The sequence below is a fragment of the Dasypus novemcinctus genome, chromosome 10, assembly GCF_030445035.2.
Source record: "Dasypus novemcinctus isolate mDasNov1 chromosome 10, mDasNov1.1.hap2, whole genome shotgun sequence".
Classification (NCBI taxonomy): Eukaryota; Metazoa; Chordata; class Mammalia; order Cingulata; family Dasypodidae; genus Dasypus; species Dasypus novemcinctus.
In genome coordinates, this window is record NC_080682.1 from 123481083 (window position 1) to 123500521 (window position 19439).

The 19439-nt window shown below is 37.7% G+C and overlaps 1 protein-coding gene and 1 pseudogene across 7 annotated transcripts in view; one reads left to right on the forward strand and one right to left on the reverse strand.

Annotated features, from left to right (window-relative positions):
• The window catches only part of NOX4 (NADPH oxidase 4), a 214511-nt gene that overhangs the window by 128315 nt on the left and 66757 nt on the right, over positions 1-19439 (reverse strand). For all 7 annotated transcript variants that reach the window (XM_004475779.3, XM_004475782.4, XM_023583873.3 and 4 more), the window contains 3 exons: positions 9729-9826; positions 7503-7530; positions 1771-1843 (listed from right to left, as the gene is read on the reverse strand). In XM_004475779.3, the coding sequence (XP_004475836.2) occupies positions 1771-1843; positions 7503-7530; positions 9729-9826 (199 nt within the window). The remainder of the gene's footprint in view (positions 1-1770; positions 1844-7502; positions 7531-9728; positions 9827-19439) is intronic.
• Positions 10895-12304, forward strand: LOC105744402 (serine/threonine-protein kinase PDIK1L pseudogene; annotated as a pseudogene).

The following is a 19439-nucleotide window of genomic DNA, read 5'->3' on the forward strand; positions in this document are numbered from 1 at the left end:
ACAAGAATGTAGATCTTTCATATATTTTCGGTCTTAAAAATAAATTGAGCAAGTGCCCAAATTTCCTTCAAGAACTTCTTAAAATGCAAAAGTAAGTTTGTTTATGGTTGCTTTGCCATAGTAAAATAGCATCTCTCCCCATAAAACAGCATCCCCCATCTATTAATGTTAGGGATTTGCCTTTTTTTAATTCTTAGGAAAAGTCTTTAAAACGTGCTTACCATTTGACCTAGCTATTCTACATCTAGAGGCCTTTCCTTAGGCAATAATGAAATACTATGCAAAGGCATATGGTCGGGGGTGTTTGTTTCAATACTGAAATATTGGAAACCTGGAATCAACCTAAAACATGCAACAGTGGGGGACTAGGATCATAAGATAATGTTATCTATATGGTGATGTGCAATCACTGAAGAGGATGATACCTATTTATTAATGTGGAAAAGGTTTATATCATTTAAATAGAAAGCAGATTTAGAGTAGTATGTATAAGGTGATTCTGTTTTGGTAAAACACATGGATATAGGAAAAGAGAGAGATCAGGAGTGAGAGAGGGATAGAAAGTGGCTTTTTTCATGGGATTTGAGGTGTGAGGAAGGAGAGAGAAGCAACAAGTAGGCTCCAGTCTATAAACTTAAACAGTAAAAATGGTTCTAAACTGAATCTGCGGGGTGAGATTGCTTTTGAGGTTTTGGATTTTGCGTATGTGTGTGCTTTAGAAGTGCAGGGACAGACTCATTATTGAGCAGTTATTTCGAAGTATGTGTGAGTATGTGCATATTTACACATTAAATTACACATCTCACTAGGTAGAGCCACTAAAGATTAGAAGAAATACAGTGTTTGTACAGTGTTTGTTCTTTTTTGTTTTCTTTAACTAAAGAGTTTGAGCAGAAATGGAAGTCTGTAAAATATTCTAAAAAAAATGAATTCTATCCTTGAGAAACAGTATGTATTAATATACCTTTAAATAATATGTATCGAAATTGCTCAATTTTTTTTAGCTAACAGAATAATCTGAATGCATATCTCTCCAACTATTTTAGGAGAGATCAGTTCATCAAATGTTCCTGATATTTGTTTTAGAGTACTAAATTAAGTTAAAGCAAAACAAATACACAGCAGGAAATGAGTTATAAAATAATTTTAAGCCATAGATTTCTTGGAATTTCCTGGGTCTCTGTGCCTGTACTTGAGTTCAATTCCATTGAAATTTGCATTGAGAGCTAGAAGACATTTCTACATACTCAAATAAAGACAATCTAGGGAAGCGGACTTGGCCCAGTGGCTAGGGCGTCCGTCTACCACATGGGAGGTCCGCGGTTCAAACCCGGGCCTCCCTGACCCGTGTGGAGCTGGCCCATACACAATGCTGATGTGCGCAAGGAGTGCCCTGCCACGCAGGGGTGTCCCCGCGTAGGGGAGCCCCACACACAAGGAATGCGCCCCGTAAGGAGAGCCGCCCAGCACGAAAGAAAGTGCAGCCTGCCCAGGAATGATGCCGCACACGCAGAGAGGTGACACAACAAGATGACGCAACAAAAAGAGACACAGATTCCCGTGCTGCTGACAACAACAGAAGCGGACAAAGAAGAACACACAGCAAATGGACACAGAGAACAGACAACTGGGGCGGCAGGGGGGCGGGGAAGGGGAAAGAAATAAATGAAAATAAATCTTTAAAAAAACAATAAATAATATGATTTATTAAAAAAAAAAAAAGACAATCTAGGGAAGAGCTGAACAAGCTGATGAGGCTCTGGGACTCACCGTATGGCGTACGTCGATGCGGTGGTCATGAGGAAGAGCACCACGACCATGCAGACGCCCGTCAGCCCCGGAACTGCGGGAATGCACAGGACACCACGTCACACCGAGGACGGACGGAAGAGATCCAAGCAACGGCCCTGCTCAACTCACAGCTTACCTCCACCTATGCTCCCCTCGGACAAGCCTTTTTGTTCATTCTCACCATCCCAAAGCACTTAAAATAGTGCTTCATCCCTCTAATGGAAGGATCCATTCCTTTCAATTCCTGAATATTCCGTTCAGACTGGCGAATAGGTATATATGGATATTTTACCCCTACAAATACGTACTATAGCGAAGGTCATGATTAATGCAACGGGGCAGGGCTAATATCCGCCAGCCTTACTCCTTGGGTTTTACTCCACCGTGGAATTAAATCTACCTTCACTTTCAGTTGAAAGTAATTGTTGTGGATTTTACTACCTGCAATAATTTTAAGGAAAAAAAAAAACCTAAAGCTTAAAGTGTAGATCATAAAATAAGACTACAAGAAAAAAAAATTACAGTCCTGACATTTTAAGAACATTTCCTCATGATATGAGAACTTTGATGAAATCAGTCTTTCTTACATGACAAGGTTTGTTTAGGGAAAAAATTAAGTAAAATGTACAAATATGTTATTTTTCCAAATTAATAATGGTATGTTAATTGCTACAAATCCAGTGTTAGCCCATAGCATCCAAAATGAATAAACAGGTGATACACTAAATCTGAAAGAGCTAACAACTCAATCGTCTCATTTCTTATTGCTATATTACTACCAAATTAAATATCCTATGTTACCTTTTTTGTATTCTTACAATCATACAAGTAGCAGGAAATCCTAAATGCCCCAGGTGAGAAACTCCATCTTAAATTAAGCCACAGTGAAAATCTATCAGAACAATTCTGTCTCAGAGGGTGTAAGTACTCTCTTCTTAGAACCACCCATAGCATAGAAGAGCCACCAAGAACTGAGTCACTAGCAGAATAGACAAGCTGGGTACTATGTAAAAGCCAATACACATGTGCATCAAGATTCCAGAGAGTTTAAAATATTTGGAAAATGACAAAATTAAAAATCCCAATTAGTAGAAACAAGCTTCTATTAATTAAGGCATGGGAATTAAGGAGAGCTAGTTTTGGTTCTACATGCTTGAGTAATCTATCCTCACTCTTCCAATACTCAGATTTGGAAGCTTAATCAAACTTGCCCTTCCCTAATGTGCCTAAACCAAATCATCTCTCCTCTCCACCTACTTCTTTTTTTCTCATAGTCTTTCACCTTTGCTCCAGGTGAATGCTTATTACATAAGGGTAAGAGAAAAGGATGTTAACTAAACCAGTTCACACTGATACTAATAGAAAATAAAAAATACTATTTAAAAAAATAAAAAAACAAAAACATGCCTACAAAAGGAACTTAGCCATTCCAATCTTAAGCATTTACCCAAGAAAACCACAAGCATGTCCATACAAATAGTTGTTCAAGAATGTTCTTAGCTGCTTTATTTTTAATAGATAAAACCTCTGAACAGCTCTAATCTCCATCAACAGTTGAGTAGATAAACAGTTGTGGTGTATCAGTATTTGAGAAATTAATCAGCAATAAAAGCCAAGTGTTGTTGATATAGATCTGTAACAACGTAGTTGAATCAAAAAATTATTAGGCTGAGTAAAAGAAGCCAGTTTAACTCCTACCACCCCACCCCCTACAAAGGGAGAATACAACTCCATGAATCCTTTTATATAACATTGTAAGAATTTTAAACTTCTATTTAGTGATAAAAAGATGAGTGGTTGCTTCATAGGGGTAGAGAGAGGAATGCATTATAAAATGGCACAAGAAAACTGAAAACTTTTGGGGGTAATGTAAATATTTGCAATCTTGTTTAGATGCTGGTTTCACATGTGTATACATATATCAAAATGATCAAATTACATATTTTAAATATGTATAGTTTAGTGTACTTCAATTACAACTCAATAAATTTGAAGAAAAAAATAAAGGACATCAGTCTCTCTGGTCTCAAGTCATAAAAAAAAGAATGGATAAATGATAGACTCAGATGCTCCGTATGTGAGAAGTTTAAGGTTGGAGAGGTCTTTTCAACAGCTTTTGTGAGCTTTTATTAATGATCTGCTCGTCTACATGCAAGGTTTTCTACATGGTTCTAAGCATGCCACAATTATGGAATATCTGAAAACCACTTTTTCTGAGCATATTTAGAATAGACCAATGGTTTAGAATATTATTTGGACTATCAACTCCCTGTGATATTAATTTCTATTATTTAAAAAATCAATTTTTTGGCATATTAGCATAGTCAATCTCTGAGAAGTAGTAAAGTCAAGAACCCCATTTAAATTTAAACAAATATTTCCTCAAATTTGTTTGACCAGAGAACTTCTTTTATAGCAGCACATGGAAAAATTATTGGAAATACTTAGAGGAGCTAAGAATAGTTGACTGTAGGCATTTCAAAATGATATAGATATGCCTGACAACCCATCCAATGGTAAATATAGCCTGGGATTATTGTCCTGTTACTGCCATATAGACAAAACCCCAATCTTGCTAAATCTCATCTGTAAACTTGATATCTATAACATACTTTTAAGTGCTAGAGAGGAAACGAATTCTGCTCTAAAAGAAGTATCAGTCCAGTGAAGGAGACAGACAGAGTAAGTGGGCAATTACAGCCTAGGGTATTAACTGTTAAAAGAGAGGCATTGAAAGTTTTGGGGGTACATAAAAGCACAACCTAACTTAGCCTTGGGGTCCATCTCAGCTAAGCCCCAATACACTAGCCTCTATTATGACATACATTCCAAGAGTCAGGAAGCGCTACATGTTGGAAGTCATTGGGCTAGTCGAATCTCACTGGGCAAAATTACTTACTTAGTTAACACTTTAAGCCCTTCAAGTTATGAAGCCCAACCTATAATTTTCTCTCTAGGAAAAGACATGTTAGTATGTATATTCTTATTACTTTATCTATGCATATTAGATTCATTAATTAGTAGCCCTTAAGATGATTGATTTCTGTATACTGCAATTTCTAGATGAGCCTGAGAAATCATTTACATCCATACTCAGATGTGGTCAGAAATATACCATCTTGTATTCATTATCTTGTTTTTTTCTAATCTAATTGGAAACACAATTTGCTTATGAAGGTTTTTCTTATTGAAATCATATGTTGTGCATTTTATTCTCACAATACAATGCACTACCAAATTTGGAATATGCAACAAGCATTCTGACATGAATGTTTGGATAACCAAATCTATTAAACTGGTTTTAATTTATAAACCCTTAATTAGAATGCTTTTATATTTCTTATTTAGTGATGAGTCTATATATTCTTATTTATTGATGAATCTATATTTTGTGTCATTTGTTCATCCACAGACTTATTTTCCTCTTTTCCCATGATAATCCTCTCTCATTCTCTCCCTGTTGAATATCAACTATTCCCTATCAGTAGTCAGTCTAAAAACATGCATGAATTCCTTCATCAGGAACTTAATTTTTACTAGATACTGTGCCTGAGAACTTTCATATATGACTGTGGAATAGTTTTAGGCAGAGATGTATTAGTAAAGGAAAGCAGAATTAAGTCTGTGGAGAATAGTTTTTCCCGCCCCATTACAGTCCTTAGACTTGACTTTGCTCCCTCATCTGCTACCCTACAGTGAAGCTCCAGACTCACGATTAGGTACTTATCTAAGTCTGGGCCCCTTGTCTAAGACAATGTGGCAAGTGGACAGCACCCGCTGGACAACACAGTATTTGTTCATGGTATCATGTGACACTGGGCCACCAGAACAGTGCTCATGTGCTGGATTTGGGTAAATCTTTTTTTTTTTTTTCACTGAAAGGCGCTCAACGAAAACTATTTGCCAGAGGCATTGCCCTACCCCATCCTTAAGAAGCTCAAATGGGAGAGAGAGCGTTAAGAAAGGAGATAAATTATTGAACAACATACTACTACTATAATGTAGCTTCAGGAACTCAGGACAAGGAAAGACTAGCCCTGGCTAGTGGAATTAAGAAGTTTATGCAGGATGGGGCATGTCAACCTGGATTTAAAGGACCATCAGGAGTTGACCAGGTAAATGAAAGAGAACAGCCTATTTCAAGCAAAAGGTAGGTAGTAGTGCGAAGGCATGCTCAGGAGTATGACGAGATGCTCAGGAGGAGAACAGTAGCTTCTGAGGTAATGGGAAGGTCAGTATAAAACATCTCCAGGCCCTACCCTAGAGAATCCCTATGATAATCCAGAGAATTGGTATTTTTAAGTATCTCCTCTACTTGGAAAGTTCACCACCATCTATAAGACCACTGGAAAAGAAAACAGTGTTTTAAGTTAGGTGATGAGAATAGAGCTAAAGAGAGAGAACACCTGCTTAAAAGGAATTATTAATCATACTAAGTGTCTTAATGGAGTATCTTTCTCATATGAAAAATCCTTTTATACTTTTGTAAATTAAACTTCTTTAAACACATTAAATTTTTCAAGACTTCAACTAAACTTTGTGCTATAGAAAAATATTAAAATAAAGTTCCTGTTTATGGCTCTTAAATTAATTCATATGAAACAAAAATTACATTGTTTCATACATAAGGTTTTATTTAACTGCTTTTTTTCCCTTTTATTTCTCATCCAATTCTTAAGGCTTAAATAAAAACACGTTTTCGATGAACAAAGTTTTAAGCTAAACTAAATTGTATTCCTAAAGAGAAAACTGAAATTCTCTACAAGTGACAAACATGCATCTATAGGCAGAAACAAAATATATTTTATAAATTGAAATATATTGTTTGTGCCATGGACTGGGAAAGTATCGAATGACTGTGATTTTTCATCATAAAATTGATTCAAAAGTAAGACAATGCTTTTTGACAGGGTGATAAATAATTCTGATCTTGAACAGGGCATTACAGCCAAACATTTATGATAGACCACCTCAGCTACTTAATCATTCTTTTCCCAGAAATGTATGCTAGAAATACCCAAATGCAGATTTCTCCTTTCATTTTTATAAGTACAAGTTTGAAAAGAGAAAGAATTTCAGCAAAAACTCTAATACCAGGGCAAATTTTTGATGTGTTGAAATGTTCTCTAACAAATTAATAGTCTAGACTAAAATTTCCTGGACAATAATGCCTGAGCAGGAAAAATAAATTATAAATGACAAAGGAGACAAGTTTCAAGAAAAATAAGTGATTTTCATGACTTTATTTCTACTCTTTGATGCTTAAGGGTAGATTACTGATTTCTTTTAGGTTATAGGATCACAAAAAGTCTGAATAAATTACTGAATCACAAGAACTACACTGATAAGCAGAGACCTTGGTGTTTCTTCCCAACACCTAGAGGATATAGGCCCATTACGTGTACATTATCTCCAACAAAAGTTGCACCAAGCAAGTCCTCAAAAAGCACATGGTGTTACATTGTGTTTATTTAAAGAACATAGGAAAGAGAAATGCATTTACTTTTATATTTCATTTCATTCAAACTCCAACTGCTTGCCTTGTCCCTTTTTGTTCATTGCAACCTTATACCTGACCCCCTAATATTTATTCCAATACATAAATTTTCCACATTATATTTTAACATGTATCTAATGGCTGTGCCATGTGAAAATGCTTATTTTCAAAGAGTTTCCAGAATCTTCAAAGGGGGCAATGAATAGCCACTTACCAGTTGTGAAGAGAAGTTTTCTAGGATCCTGAGAAAAGGAAAAAAATATTTGACTGAAAAATAAAATATCCACGGAGCAAAATTCTATGGAATCTATGGGATATAAAAGCCATGCATTGAGCAGCTAAGATTCTGCACTTCCATTGCAAATGAGAAGGACTCAATTAAGTTTCATAATATTTTCATGATGCTAGAAGAGATTATAACAAGTACAAAATCAACTAAGAGAAGTCTATCCAGCTGAGAAAGCAGAGCCATGAATGAGGAGTCGTAACTCCTGGATTTGAATCCTGATGGCCACACAAGCTAAAAGCAGTGCCATTAAGCACATCATTTGAGCATTTTTACATTCAGTATCTTTGGCTATAATGTGAAATCATTATTATATATTCTGCCTACCACAATTGCTAAACTGCATCTATAGGATGTCATAATAGTAATAATCAAAAGCAATAAAATATGTAAAAGGGTTTGTACACTGTGAATTTGGTGCAGTAGAGGCTAATTTAGAAGTTACTGCATTTCATATACTGTGAAAAGTGGGAAGGATACTCAAACAAAGACAATGAGGTTCTTCCCACTTACAGATATAAAATGTTAATAGTCGGGAAGTGGATGTGCCTCAAGCAATTGGGCTCCCGTCTACCATACAGGAGGTCCAGGGTTCGATACCCAGGGCCTCCTGGTGAAGGCAAGATGATCCATGTGGTGAGCTGGCCCACGTGGAGTGCTGGCCTGTAAAGGAGTGCTGGCCCACATGGAGAGCTGGTGTGGCAAGATGATGCAACAAAAAGAGACACAGAGGAGAGATAATAAGAGATGCAGCAGACCAGGGAGTTAAGGTGGCACAAGAGAATGATTGCCTCTCTCCCACTCTGGAAGGTCTCAGGATCAGTTCCTGAAGCCTCCTAATGAGAATACAAGCAGACACAGAAGAACACACAGTGAATGGACAGAGAGAGCAGACAATGGAGGGAGGGGGGAGAAATAAATCTTTAAAAAACTTTAAAAAAACGTTAATATTATTATTATAATATTTTGTTTAAATTACATCTCTCATGAGGTAATGGATTGTACCTTTTAGAAAACTTTAATCAATCTCCACTAGGTTTTTGGATTTCATTTTTCATCCTACGGTGCTTAATATTGTGCAGACCTTTGAATTTCTTTCCTTATCCCTCCACTGAATCGAGCACCAGGTGAGGCTCTGTGCCAGGTAGGAAGCCCTTTACGTAGTGTGATTTCAGGGACCTGGACGAAAGACCTCCCTTCCAGGAACAGTTCCTCACCTGGCTGAGGTCAAAAGACACATGCCCTAGGAGTAGAAACACGGCTCAAGGGTAATCTGGAGACACCCAATATAGAGACAAGTAGAAACATAAAACAGGCTGCAGGACAGTACAGCAATAGAAGTATTAGTAAATAGTCGTTGAAAACCGGAATATGGAACAATTAATACTGCCAGGGAAGGAAGATGGAACGTGAGAGTCCGAGAGTTTCACGGATGACAAGACAAGGCAGATTTAGGTAGAAGTGCACAATTTGGTTTTCATACGGTCTCGGCATCACGGGGCAAAGGCAGTTTGAGGACACTATGAAAATACCGAGCCACAGACACCTATTTTTCAGGCTGCGGCCCAGGATTTTGCAAATATACTTTCATTTCATGGGCAATTTCACATGGAAGGAAATGCCCCTAGTAAGATGCTGCCTGCTACACAATTCATCAAAAGGTCACCGCTTTCAAGGATCAAAAAAACAAACACAAATCAGAAACAAAATGAATCATGAAAATTAAATTAAAAAAAAACAACTGATTATCCTGGATCTACAAATAATCAACTTGCTTTCCTGCCCCCTTCCCCAGCACAGTAACTGAGTTATTAAGTGACTTTTACCCTGTAATGGCACTGTCGATGTTTTCTGCTGAATGACAGGAATTAGATACAAGCTGCTGAGAATCAGAAGGCAGCCCTGAGTGGCAACCCGCTGAACACTACAGCATATGAAAAGGAGACCTTCTCCAAACTTCCATTTTCAGCAGGAAAGACTAGGCAAGGGTAATTACCTACACTTTCTACTGAAAATGAATAAGACTCAACTTGACAACTGTATTTGAAAAGCACTCAAAAGGAGCAGCAAGGTACAAATTTTCTGTGAAAACCACAGGCTCTCATTAGCCGTCCCGTGACAAGTGAAGGGAAAATGGGAAGAGAGACCACCCACCTCATCTCGGTATCGTGCTGCGTTCAGTTCCAGGAAATCCTCACTGTAGTTCACCGAGAAGTTGAGGACGTTCACCAGGTGGGCAGCCACGTGCACACCTACAGAGTCACAGCAGGCACAAGTCAGTGGGAGGTTCACCCGAGCTCTACAGCAAGTATCTCTTCCCCAGCCAAGGCAAACGCAGGAGTCAAACTCTGACAGCTCCATGAGAATGCAGTATTCAAGACAGAGTGAAGTTTTAAAGACACAAGAAGAGCTTGACTTATTCTAGCATTAAACATCACATAGAGAAATCAAATTTTCAAAGACTGGAATTAAATAACCCACTAAGTCAGGCTTTGGAAACATGTACACACACATACATCCAGAGAGGCACACACATACACACGTATGCATATAATGTGTGAAGGTAGGCATGTATACATATTTATTTGTATTTATTTATTTAAGTAGCTGCTGGATACTTCAGATGTTCCACATCTTTCACTCCCTCTTAGTTCCAATCCTGCCATACATATTATGTACTTTACAGCCACCCTACCTAAACTATAAGCCTTCTGAGAGACTTTCAACCAGCTCCTCTCAACCTTTTGTTATAGTAGAAATAGGATTTGAACTAACATCACATCATACTGTACAGGAAAGACTGTCTTTACCAATCAACGTCTCCATTTACTTTTCTACAAAATGAAAGATATGAGAGAATTAAATGAAATAAGTGATCTGAAACTGCTAAGTAAACCATTATATTTAAACAAATATGTATTGTAGTGGTTCAAAAGAAGATGTGGCCTGGAAAAAAGAAAATGCTACAATCACCTCCAACCTAGAAGATGAGTCCCAGACAGGCCAATCATTTGTAAGCACCAAGGAAAATGAGAGAGAAGGGCAGGTATTCTAAAAGTTCTAAAAGCTTTTTAAAGGGCTTATAAGCTCTTGGACATAATCAAATAAGAGGGGAAAAGAAGGGTCAAATTAAAAATAGACAGAAAGCTGGAAACGGGTTAATTAACAATAAGAATAGTTGCTCACTCTGTATTTTTATGCAGTTTTCTGTAAACCTATAACTTCTTTAATTTAAAAAAAAAAAGTTGTTTATGGAGCAAGGCTGAATGATCCAATTGGAGAGGAAAAAGAACCCAGTAGGGGGGCGTCGGCCTCTGACTGGAGGCCGCGGCGGCGGAGGCGCGAGCTGCCCGATAATGGCGGCCTTCAGAGCCCATGAGAGGAAGAAGCGGCGATGGCTACCCTGAGAAACCTCGACCTTGAAGATGCTTGTAGAGACTTCATTAAAAGGAGAAATTGCCTTTGATCCCAGAAGCGCCTATTACTTGTGGTTTGTGATGGATTTTTGTGATGGCGGAGATATGAATGAGTATCTGTTGTCCAGGAAACCCAATCGTAAAACTAACACCAGCTTCATGCTTCAGCTGAGCAGTGCCCTGGCTTTCTTGCATAAAAATCAGATCATCCACCGAGACCTCAAGCCTGATAACATCTTGATTTCTCAAAGCAGGTTGGATACCAGTGACTTGGAACCCACTCTGAAAGTGGCCGATTTTGGTTTAAGTAAAGTTTGTTCAGCCTCTGGGCAGAACCCCGAAGAACCTGTGAGTGTAAACAAGTGTTTCCTTTCCACAGCATGTGGAACAGATTTCTGCATGGCTCCTGAAGTGTGGGAGGGACATTACACAGCAAAAGCTGACATCTTTGCTCTGGGAATTATCATCTGGGCAATGCTGGAAAGGATCACATTCATGGACACTGAGACAAAAAAGGAACTCTTGGGGAGTTATGTAAAACAAGGAACTGAGATTGTGCCTGTTGGGGAGGCACTTCTGGAAAATCCCAAAATGGAACTTCTCATTCCTATTAAGAAAAAGTCAATGAATGGGCGAATGAAAAAATTGATTAAGGAAATGCTGGCTGCAAATCCTCAGGATCATCCAGACGCTTTTGAACTAGAACTCAGATTAGTACAAATTGCGTTTAAAGATAGCAGCTGGGAAACGTGACACACATATTATCTGCAGATCTCTTGGATAATGTGCTGCTTCTGTTTTAACAGTGATGCAACATTATGTGGCTGAAAAGAATATAAAAGGCTAAACTCCACCTTCTCAGGGTTTAGATTTATTGTGGGGTGTTTTTTTTTCCCTCATTTTTCTCTAGTCCAGGATGGCCATTTAAATGTTAGTATGTTTTAAATGTGTATTCCAATGTGGATGTCAATTTTTTAAAATGATCATTGGTAGAAGTTTGGCAGGAAAATTCTCTTAAGAGCCAAGAAAAGAAGAGAGTCCAGTTTTCTGGAAATATGTCTCTAAGTATTTTAGACATTCTTTGTCAGTATTAGGAATTTCCACGAAAGAAGAGGTTAGCATGCTGGTAATGCAACCTTTCAAGCTTTGTAAAGGAAACATATATGTATATATTTATGTATATGTAGGTATCTGAATGTGCATTTTGCATTCCATATGAAGAAAATGCCACTGGTTTAAATTATTTGATGTAGGTTTGGGTTTTTGAGATTTGCTGGTGAAATCAGTGATGGAAAATAAAAGAACCTTCTCTCATCCTCTTACCCTGTCCCTCCCTCTAATCAAATTGTACTACATTTTTTATTTTTGTAATATTATACAGCTTTTTTTTTTTAAGCATCATTTTGGAGAGTCTAAAATTATATTTAAACATAAACGAAATTAAGTGATCCAAAGCTGCTAAAGTATGTTTGAGCTCTCCAGTGCCCTGTAACTGTAGGAGTTGAATTAGTCATGTGGTAGCAGGTTGGCAAAGCCATTAATGATTCAGTCATACTGTCTTTAGGTAACCAAGTATGCAGTTAACCAATTAAACCACTGCATTGGGGCATGTCTGCACTTGAGCATATACAATCTGATATAAATCTGAGCACACGATTTTTCTGTTTCTGAAAACTTTGCTATACATGAACAGTTATCCTTGATATGTTCATTTTTGGTTTCAAGACTTTGTCTAAGGTTCAGCATAAAGTTGAAAGAACAAATGAGCTCTACCCTCACATTGCCTGCCCTGATATGGTCTCTTGTTTAATCATTGGCTTTCCTTTCATTTTGGCACTGATGTTGTTTTCTCTTGTCTAATTTGAGACAGTGATGGTAGTGATATGGTTGTCTTAAATGTTGATCACCTTTTCTAAAGTGGGAGGTGATACTTAGTTTGGCAAATAGATAAACTACTGTGGCGTTAAACTATATCTTTCAAGTAGAAAATTATCAGTTTTACACAATCACTTAGTATGGTCAATGTCAAAAACCAACAGACCATTATTCTTGAAGTTGGTTTGATTTTAACCCTGTACGGTTGTCTCAAGTTTGTTTTCCTATAAATGCAGGTAGTGAAAATTTAGGGAAAGAATGTTTTCCTAAAACAGAACATTAGCCTCTAAGGTTAGTTAAACTTCAAGGCCAGTGACTTATAAAGCACTGGAAGGTATGGTCAAAAGTCAAACAATAGTATTAAAATATTGAAATCACTGATAGTTTGCATAGTCTCCTGAACATTTTTAAACTTCCACAACTTTTCAAATATTGCCATTGTAAAGTTTTCTTTGTTTAAGATGTGTTCAGAGGACTATAGAAATAAAATAACACACACAAATTGGCGTTCATAAAATTTCTGGTCTATATGTTCCTTGGCCTGGAAATTTACAATTTGAACTGATAGATTTTATTCAGATAAAGCCTCGTAAGATTAAAAAAATGTCATATACTTTTAACATTTCTTTCAAGCTAATAAATATAAGAATTATTTTGGAAATTAGGGGTGGAAATTATTGACACCTCATAATAATGTGGCCCTATGAATCACCAAATTAGTATAACACAGATCTGTCTAAGGAGATTTCGTTAACTGTAAGGAAGAAAAATTATACTGTGGCAGGCAGTTCAGTAAGCAATTCATAGGAAATGGTATGCCAGTGCTTCATTTGCTCTTCAGTTATCTATGTGCTTGGAACCACGGCTTCCTAAGTATATAGCTTTTGATCCTGCCTCAATTGTAATAGTTAATGATTATCATTTATTTTGAAAGATATTACCTGTAAAGTGCAATTGGTTTGTTGGGGAGGGGAAGGATGTGAGGTCATCAGGAAGTTTAGAAAAATTTTCTCAAATAGTCTAAAATAGTCTATGATACCCAGCAAAATGATAGTAAATTCTTTGTTTTTCTTTGTTCTTTCAGTCAGAAAATAATAAGTACCTATTGTGTGCTCAGCACCAAATGTCAGTTGATAAAATGGCATTTAGCCACAGGCCTTCTCCAGCTAGGAGTAAGAAGTCAAAGATGATTGGTGATACTTGGAAATTCCTGAATAATTGTTAGGGGAAAATGAAAGCAAGAATTTGTGCACAGTGCCTTGCCCCTAATAGGTACTCAGTAAACAATTGTTCCTCATAGTAGAATCTCTTGCCATGGTTAATAGCATTTTATGAAATTTGTCTTAATTGAAAAAAACACCAAATATTTTAAATGAGCTTATAGGCAGCTGTGGCCAGTTAAAATATGGGGTTGTACAGTTAGTTCCTAGAATGTTTTTTTGCACTAGTTGTCACATAGAGGGGTTCCTGTAGATTTTTGGTGCTAAGGCATACTTTGTCATTATGATGAAGTAAGTGTTAAGTGTCAGATATATAGCACACTGAATAGTTCTTTCTGCTGGTCTGTTTTTCTCTTTGTTGTTGTTTTTAATCGTAAAATATTTTATCAATCAAACTATTGTAGCAGCTACAAAATAATTCACCAGCATGACAAAATGGTCAAAAAAATGTCATCAGCACTTCATAAATGAAAGCAACTTTTGAAATTTTCTTTTAAAATTGTCAAATATATTTTATGAAGAATTTATAAAAGGGGGAAAATGATTGTAATTTATTGTCCATGACAGTTTTTTTTGTTTTTTGTTTTTTAAATAAAGTGAGTTTCAACAACAACAACAAAAAACCCAATAGGGGGAAGCAGACTTGGCCCAATGGATAGGGTGAACGTCTACCATACGGGAGGTCTGCGGTTCAAACCTGGGGCCTCCTTGACCGGTGTGGAGCTGGCCCACGCGCAGTGCTAATGCGTGCAAGGAGTGCCGTGCCATGCAGGGGTGTCCCCCGCGTAGGGGAGCCCCATGCACAAGGAGTGCGACCCGTAAGGAGAGCCACCAAGCGTGAAAGAAAGTGCAGCCTGCCCAGGAATGGTGCCGTACACATGGAGAGCTGACACAACAAGATGACGCAACAAAAAGAAACACAGATTCCCATGCCGCTGACAACAACAGAAGCAGACGAAGAAGAACATGCAGCAAATGGACACAGAGAACAGACAATTGGGGGGGTGGGGGTGGGGAAGGGAGAGAAATAAATAAAAGAAATCTTTAAAAAAAAAAAAACCCAATAGGCTCCCAAGGAACTAAAACACAGTGTGTAGATGAGCCTAAAACATGCACAGGTATAAACAGTATTTTTAAAAAATTTTCTGCGTCCTATAACTACATCAGTCCTAAAATCTACAGTAAAGAATAGGAGAGTCATTAGCAAGATGAAAGAAAGACATTTGAAATCATGTCTCCCCGACTAAAACTTTGAAAAACAAATAGAAACTGTCAGAACCAACTCTCTCAGAACTACGGAAAACACTCAGAAGTTTACAGTAAACAAGGAAATGCTGAATCTAGAAAAAGGCAACCTGGAAAGAGCTTTCACTAGCTTTTTGCAAGCTCCCCTAGTGCCGTGGCTCTTTATGTGCTCAGTGTGGGTCCCTGGTCCTATGTTCCAGAAAGAGCAGAACACCCCTTATACACAGACGGCAGTACACGAATGTAAGTTCCAACCCATCTGGCCACTGCTTAACAAACAGATGCAAGGAAATCATGCCTGTCTCACCTGTCCCAGAACTCATGCTGAATGAAGAAGTGTTGTTGGTTTAATTGGTAGATACTTTGAGGGAACAATCAAATGAGTCAATAACTGAACTTCACACCTGGAAGAACTAGAAAAGAGAAACAAACTAAACCCAAAGCTAGCAGAAGGAAGGCAACAATGAAGACTAGGCAGATATAAATGAAATAGGGAAGAGAGAACAGAATGGAGCGACTTGACCAAACCACAGGCTGGTTCCAAGGCAAGATCAATAAAACAGACAAACATTTAGCCAGTCTCATAAAGAAAAAATGAGAGAAGACATAGGACGTAGACACTGAAGAAAAGACGGAAGTAGTTGCCTTGCCAATTTGCATACATGGCAACAATTATTGCAGTGATGGAAGGCAAAACATCAAAAACAAAGCTTTTGCATTTTTAAAATTTATGATACTCCAATTTATTTTTACCTTAATTTTTCTAAGTTAATATGTATTCTATATCTAACCTCTAAACTCATCACTATATTCCATTTTAATATTAATGGAACCTGACAATATATTGGGCTTCACTTTTCAAGAAGTTCTGGATCACAGAGAGGTTCAACAATGGTAGGGGAGGAATACTGGTGTGGGATGTTATTGACAGGGGACACATGGTGGGCAGGGAGTTCTACAGGGCATATATCCAGGGTACATAAAAATGTTTGGATATTTTCATAGTGTATACAATTAAAAACAACAACTGAGGGAGTGCTGAGTTCCTAGTCAGGGGAGCTCTATCACAGTCCCTAAAGGAACAGGCAACAGTCTCCCAAGTGCAACGGCAAAGACCAAAAAAGAATGAAGGTCCAACAATGAGCCCTTGATACTAATGACTATGCTTATGAGCCTGTACACCTGAAATAAGAACAAGGCCTAGAGCTGCAGGGTGCCTAAGAGTTATCTCCTGAGAGCCTCCATGTTGCTCAAATGTGGCCAGTCTCAAAGCCAAACTCAGCATGTAAATGTGTTGCCTTCCCCCCAATGTGGGACATGACTCCCAGGGATGAGCCTCCCTGGCGCCGAGGGATTACTACCAAGTACCAGCTGATGATGTAACTAGAAAATGACCTTGAATAAAAGGGTCAACTCGGGCCAAGAGAATATCTCAATCTACATATAACATATAATATCAGGAGTTAAACATGCTTTTTGACCTGAATAAAAGGGGGAAATGGAAAGGACAAATGAGTTTATATGGCTATGAGTCTCCGAAAAGAAGCCAGGAGGTTATCAGAAGGGTTGTCCTTATGCACACCTCAGCAGAGTCCCAGAGACAGATAAAGTAGATACTGGTTCTTCTGAGGGCTACAGACGTCCACAGGTTCTATGATCATGGCAGATGGATTTCAGTGCCATGTCAGTTGGCCCTACTTTGGAATCTGTGTTCCTGAGTGTGATAGAGTTGGACTCAGATGTGATCTTTGTTCACAAGCCTCTCATATTACTTTTATGGGAACTGTAGTTGGTGCTGGGGTTTAATGTATACCCAGGGGACCTGACTCTCTGGACTGACCATGTGATAGCCAGGACCTGAGCCTCAACAGACCTCAGCTCCTACACTCTGGTTTATTGGACTTACCCCACTCAGCTAACATGGAGTTGAAGGTTAACCACCACAACAGGGAGCCAAGAGTGCCTACAACTGAAAGCAGGAGAATTGCATCCAGCACCCATGTGGCATCTAAGCCCCCTCTTGATATAGATGTGGAGTAGACACAACCATTCCAAGGTCCACAGGGTGGAGGAATAGAGTATGGATTAGAGTGGACTTACTGATATTCTATTCACGAACTGTTGTGATTAGTAATCGAAGAAAATGTGGCACTAGTGTGGAGAAAGTGGCATGGTGGCTGCTGGGGGTAGGGAGTGGGAGGAAGAGATGAGATGTGGGAGCATTATCGTGGGTTGGAGTTGTCCTGGGTGGTGCTGCAGGGACAGTTACCGGACATTTTATGTCCTCCCATGGCCCACTGGGTGGAATGTGGGTGAGTGTGGGTGATGATGTGGACCATTGACCATGAGGTGCAGTGGTGCTCAGAGATGTATTCATCAAATGCAATGAATGTCTCATGATGATGGAGAGACTGTTGTTATGGGGGGAGGAGTGGGGTGAGGGGGGTGGGGGGTATATGGGGACCTCATTTTTTTAAATGTAATATTAAAAAAATTAAGACAAAAAAAATTCACCAAAAAAAATTTTTTTAAGATAATAAATAAATAAATAAATAAATAAATAAATAAATAAATGGCAAAGGCCTTCCAATAGATATTTCTCCAAAGAAGATATACAAATGGTCAGTAAGTCCATGAAAAGATGTTCAACATCATTGGCAATGAGGGAAATGCAAATCAAAACCACAATGAGATACCACTTCATACCCACTAGGGTGGTTATTTTAAAATAATAATAATAATAATGATGAGTATTGGCAAGGATATGGAGAAATAGGAACCTCTCTACATTGCTGGTGGCACTGGAAAATGATGCAGCCACTGTGGAAATCAGTTTGCCAGTTTTTCAGAAGGCTGAAAATAGAATTACTATTTGACCCAGCAATCCTACTTCTTGGTATATGTCTAAAAGAACTGAAAGCAGGGATTCAAACATATATTTGTAGACCAATGTTTATAGTAGCCTTATTCACAATACCCAGAGGTGGAAGCAATCAAGTACCCACCAACAGATAAAAAGATAAACAAAATGTGGAATGAAGTTCTGACATATGCTCCAATACGATAAACCTTAACGACATCACACTGAGTGAAACAAGCCAGGCACAAAAAGACAAATACTGTATGAAATAACTTATATGAAATATCTAGAAGAAACAAATTTCTTAGAGACAGATAGCAGATTGTAGATTACCAGGGACCAGGGGAAAAAGAGTATTGCTTAATAACTCCTATTTCCATCTGAGATGCAAAGTTTCCATCTGAGATAATGAAAATGTTGGGGTAATGAATATTGGTGAAGTAGCACCATATTGTGAATGTAAATAATACTAATTAATCATATACATAAAAGTGATTAAAACAGGTGAGTTGCATATAAGTTACTACAGCAAAGATTTTTTTTAAATGAGCAAAGAACTTGAACAGATATTTCTACAAAGATTTGCAGATGGCCAGTAAGTACATGAAAAGTTGCTCAGCATAATCAGCCATTAGCTATGTGCAAATCAAAACCACATTGAACTAATACCACATGCCCATTAGGAGAGCAATTCTTGAAAAAAAAAAGAGAAAGAGAAAGTGTTGCAAAAATATGGAGAAATCAGAAATCTCATGGATTGCTGTTTTGATGGTGGTGATATAAAATCAGGCAGTCACTGTGGAAAACATTTTGGCTATTCTTGAAAAAGTTAAACAAAAAAATTATACTAAGTGAAAGAGACCAGACACAGAGTACTACATATTGTATGAATCCATGTAATTAAAATGTAAATACAAATCAATTTATAATGATGAAATAAGATTAGTGGTTATGTTGATCTGAGGAAGGAATGCTAAGGGGTGTGGAGCCTTTATTTTTGGAGTAATGAAACTGTTCTAAAATTTTTGAGAGATTGATTGTACAACATTGTGATTATACTAAATGCCATTGAATATACACTTAGGATAGAAAAGCTAGAAACAGCTATATACAGTGGGGGAAGCAAAGATTGAGAGGTGAGGAATTTTCTTGTTGTTTTTTGCTTATTATAATTATTGAAATTATGAAAATGCTCTAATATGGTTGAAGATAATGATGACCACACAACTATATGATCATACCAAATATC